This window comes from Alligator sinensis, unplaced genomic scaffold (assembly GCF_000455745.1).
Source record: "Alligator sinensis unplaced genomic scaffold, ASM45574v1 scaffold505_1, whole genome shotgun sequence".
In the NCBI taxonomy this organism is placed as follows: domain Eukaryota; kingdom Metazoa; phylum Chordata; order Crocodylia; family Alligatoridae; genus Alligator; species Alligator sinensis.
This window is the reverse complement of record NW_005841940.1, coordinates 2,073,978-2,078,726: the sequence shown is the minus strand read 5'-3', so window position 1 is coordinate 2,078,726 and position 4,749 is coordinate 2,073,978. Positions and strand designations below refer to the sequence as shown.

Here is a 4,749-nt window from a genome sequence, read left to right as displayed (position 1 = left end):
TGAAGAGCGTTCTGGAATCACTAATGGGACACTTATTTATTAGGTTCCTCATCTGGTCTTCCATTAAGGCTACCCAGTGGAGAATACCCCTCAGTATTCTAACTGGCTGTTCTCAAGTAACTTTGCTATCCATAAGAAAGAAAACATTGTGTGATGTGAAACCCATTGCTTCTAGAACTATATTAATGCTGCCTAGATGGAGAAACAAGCAAAAGGCATCTTTATTTGAAACCCTAAAGTGTTACCAAATAGCTTCAATCTTAAGAGTGTTCTGTATTATGTAGCCCTGTTTCCATCACAGAAGATGGAACCTCCATGAAAGCACTTGCAAATGTGGGAGAAGAAAAGCACATGCAATTTGCTTAAAGCCTTGTAATTACTTGTGAGATACTGCAAAGGAAAAAATGAGTAGAAACTACATGAGCATCTAAACAGAAGTCAGGAGTTGCACCCCCTCCGGCAAGGCTGAATTTAGCTCTCTCTTGTTTACTGAACAGATGAGTAAGAAGCAAGGAAAGGTGGCATTTGTAACTTGAAATTGTGATCTTATTGTATGTATATGCTTTTTCAATGTGCATTTACCATACTTATTAACTAATTTATCAAGTTTGTGTGCCTGTTGCTATTCATCTAGTGCTATACCTAGGAAGAAGGGAGCAGCAAAATATTGAGTCATCTCTAGCATACAAATAAAGCTCCAGCTTTTGGCTTGCATTAGAGTTGGGGAAGGCTGTACAAGCATTTGTGTAACACTGGGAACATTTAAATGGCACATAAATTCAGCAAGGCCTTGCACATGGCCTGAACATCTGGATGTGATCCAAGAGTCAGGCTGAGAATAAGCATACCATCTGTCTGTATCCCTGAGGGAAGGGTTTCAGCTAAAACAAGCAAAATTACTGGTTGGCCATGAGCAAATTTCCCCCTCTAATACCGGGCATCATGAAGTACTAGCACAATAATCCTGGCAAGTATCCAGAGCCAAACAATCCAGACCTGTAACCGAAGAAGCTGTATGTTCCTACTTGGCAGATGCAGCTTAGGGTGCAGAGATGAAGATGACTACAAAGTTACAAGATCCCTAGATCCTCAGCTGGTAAAAACTTGATTCTTCAGAGAGAAGCTGCAATTAGGGTTGTTCAGGGTAGATGGGAGGGGGTTCAGTACCAGTCAAGAGCAGCCTTGACTTTCCTATAACTTTTGTAGCTTCTCAGGTGTTGAATGATTTACTCTCCTTTCAAACATGATGCTTCTAAGCACCAGTTGTACTCTTAGCTTCCATTTAAATCAGTGCAGCTAAAACAGTTCTGCACTTCATTGGCAGTGATAGGATGATGATGTTTGAATGAGACCACGTTGGTCCCCAAATGTAGCCGAGTCTTTATTTGAAGTTCAGCAACACATTTTGTACTTGAGTCCTATAAATAGGGACCTACCTAAATCGTGGCAGAAATTTGGGGTGCAGCACCTTTTAATCTTGCTCTTTTCGCTGTGTCCCCCCTCCCTTCTTCTCCCCTCCCTCTTACTGCTCAGTGGCCGAGAGGCAAAAAGAGCAAGATTAAAGTTGCTGTTGTACTGCGAACTTCCACCACGATTTAGGTAGGTCCCTACCATTAACCATACCACCAACTAACCAAGATGGCTACTGTCCACTTTTACCTGCTTGCTAAAGTTAGTCCAACAAATACAGATGCCTTTCCTGGCTGTGCTTGTGAATGTGGGTGTCTGAATTTCTCTCTGCAGCACGGTGACTGTCCAGGACATACAGAAGCACCTGTCCCAAGGTCATGTAGCCATTGTTCTGGTGAATGCAGTCCTGTTACTGTGTGAACTTTGTTCAAGCCCCGTCAAATATTGCTGCTTCCTCCCCATTGGCCAGAAGTGCTTCTGCAGGAACCCTGACTACCAGGGCCATTTTATTGTTTTGTGTGGCTACAACAAAGCCTCAGGGAGTATCTACTACAACAACCCTGCCTACGCTGACCGTGAGTAGTAAAAATCTTGCTTCATTCTGGGTGGAGGCTCACTCTCCTCTTTCTAGAACAGGGGCGGGTAATTATTTTGGGCAGAGGGCTGCATGGCTAGCCCTGCCCCTTGACAGGTGCCCCGCCCCCTGGTCACCATCTTGGGACCAGTGTCCCAATGTCTTCGGACCAATGTCCCAGGGCCAGCACCAGTGGGGCCCATAGCGGAGCACAGGCTGGCAGGGGTCTGTGGAGCCGGGCTGGGCTACACCAGCAGGGAGTGGGGAGCTGGCCCGGCTCTATGGAACCCCTGCTGGCTGGGACCCTGTACCCCTGCTGCCCTGCTCTGGGCCCTGCTGGCGCTGGCCCCAGGACACACTGGTGCAGGCCCTGTGCTCCTGCTGGCTCCCTGCCCGCTCACTCCCAGTGCCCCCAAGCCCCGTGGTACAAGCAGGGGGGCAGCGTGCAGCCCCGACCCCCTGCTTGCCGGCAGGGAATGAGCTGCTGCGGAGCGCAGGGAAAAGTGGCCCTTCCCCCACCCCATGGCTGGTGCTTCCTGCTGCAGCCGCACACAGCCTGTGCAGGGCTGTCCTGAGCAGTACAGGCATTCCCAGGCGGGCTGCGAGCAGCTGCAGCGCGGGGCGCCGGCTATGGGGCTGCTTCCCCCCCACCCCCCGGCTCAGCACCAGCTTGTAACCTGCCTCTGCAGCCAGCCCCCCCGCTTCCCCCCCTGGGCAGTTTGCTGCTGCTGCCTGCCCAGAGCTCGCATGCTGGGCAGCACAGAGGCGGCAGCGGCAAACGCTGCCCAGTGCGGCAAGCAGGGGGGTTGCAGCTGCAGCTGTCGCACGCCTTCCTGACGGGTGGAGCTGGCGCAGGGCCCCAGGCTGGCTGCGTGGGCAGGTTACAAGCTGGTGCTGAGCCCGGGAGGGGAAAAGCAGCCTGGAGCCAGCCCTGTGGCCGGCACCCTATGCTGCACTTGCTTGTAGCCCGCCTGGGGCTGCCTGTGCCTGCTCAGGACAGCCCCGCATGGGCTGTGAGCAGCTGCAGCAGGGAGTGCCAACCATGGGGCGGGGGAAGGGCCGCTTTTCCTTGTGCTCAGCTTTTCCCTGGGCTCCTTCCCTGCCCTCCCCTTAGCTGAGTTTATGGCGCCGGTGCAGCTGCATGGTCCCAGGCCAGAAGTCCCTGCTGGGGCTTTCAGCTGGGGGGGTGGGGCTGGGCAGGCCCTGCTGTTGCAGGAGCCTGCCGGGCTTCCCCTGGGTCCTACTGCCCCTGGCTCCTGTCATTTTTTACTGGAACTTTTTTTACTGGAACCAAGGGCAGATAAATGTTAATTTTCTTAATTTTTTAGAGGCCCTGTGGGCCAGATAGAATGGCCTCATGGGCCAGATTCGGCCTGCAGGCTGTATTTTGCCCACCCCCGTTCTAGAACATGCATAAGGTAGTACTAAGAGTGTCTAAGATAACAGGAGTCTGAATCAGGCAGCAACATCATCAGGTTTAAAATGACGGCTGGTGAGTTTAGTGATTTCAGACTGGTTTCTGTGTTGCAAGTACACTTTTCAATAGGCTCTTGTATGGTCCCATCACCATTGCATTTCAGATTTCAGAAGCTTTGAGTATTAAGAAGGATATGGTTTGGCAAAGCAAAACTTATGTATGTTGTTCTGCAGCTAAAACCGTAAGCAATATGGTGTTTTAAGTATATATAGCCCCCTTGCAGCCATCGCTGGACCGGACATTTGCTTTGACCTGCTACTGGAAGTAAGGATTGCTGGATAAAGCCCAGGAGATCTGTTTCAGAGTGATCTATCTACTAGTAGTTGTTTTCCTGGTGCAGGTTTCCCAAGCCAAGCTAAGCACTTCATGAGCAAATTCTTCTCCAGGCTGAGTCTGACTAACAATTTGCTCTTGCCCCACAGGAACATGCAGCACCAGTATCAGTAACTTTGAGGAAGCCAGGACAAGTTATGGGACAGATGAGGATATTCTCTTCATCTACAAGGACAGCTGACATCCAAGTCTGGTACTTCCTGTCATTCAAGGTGCAGTCTACCTAGTGGCTGCATAGCAGCTGGCTGCTTGTCTCAGGACTCTCACTGCACAGACTTTGCTCCTGCATTGCAGTGGGATCTTAAATAAGGGATGCTTTATAGACATTCGTAGAACTATATTGCAGTGCTATCTTCATCTGTTTATTCCTGATGAATTATTTGATGTTGCAAGATATATATATATTATACACACTTTTACATTTTAACATTGCACATTTGACAGCATTATAAAATGTAGTCCCACCTGTCAGGCTTTCTGTCAGCTGCCTGTTTCTGAATTAAACATACAAAATAAGATACACCAAGTGCATGAACTAAATCATCATTTGGGAGTTTAAGCACAGGCTTTACTAAAGAGAATGAGAGGTAGAAGGAGAGCAAATACCTGTTTCACTCTGGTTTGCCTTCAGAACTGCAAAGCCTGATCTTCATCTGAGATCGAAATAGCAGTGAGCCAGTCAGATGTAGTAAAGAAAAAAAAAAGATGATTAACCTAACCAACAGATTTTTTTTTCTTGAAGGAAGAAAATGAACTTGTCAGCTTGTGACACAGCGATGGCAGAATCTTTTTAGTTCTGTTGCATTATGAGAATGAAATGTATTTACTGTAGCCCATTTCCTGTATAATCTCAGCTGGACTGCCCTCACCACCTGTACTTCTGGGCTGAGTTTGCAGTATGATCTTCTCTTCAATAGATGTACAGTTCTTCCCATGACGGGCTACAGGATACTCC

At 48.9% G+C, this 4,749-nt stretch overlaps 1 protein-coding gene across 3 annotated transcripts in view; it reads left to right on the top strand.

Annotated features, from left to right (window-relative positions):
• GUCD1 (guanylyl cyclase domain containing 1) overlaps positions 1–4,670 on the top strand; it is a 7,538-nt gene extending 2,868 nt beyond the window's left edge. The window contains exons 5-7 of one of the 3 annotated variants that reach the window (XM_025199341.1): positions 1,744–1,985; positions 3,884–3,987; positions 4,537–4,670. In XM_025199341.1, coding sequence (XP_025055126.1) covers positions 1,744–1,985; positions 3,884–3,975 — 334 coding nt within the window. In that variant the 3' untranslated portion in view covers positions 3,976–3,987; positions 4,537–4,670. Of the gene's footprint in view, positions 1–1,743; positions 1,986–3,883; positions 3,989–4,536 lie in introns of those variants that run through there. The other 2 variants (XM_025199342.1, XM_014518142.2) reach the window with 2 other exon arrangements.
• Positions 4,671–4,749: the final 79 nt, after the last annotated feature.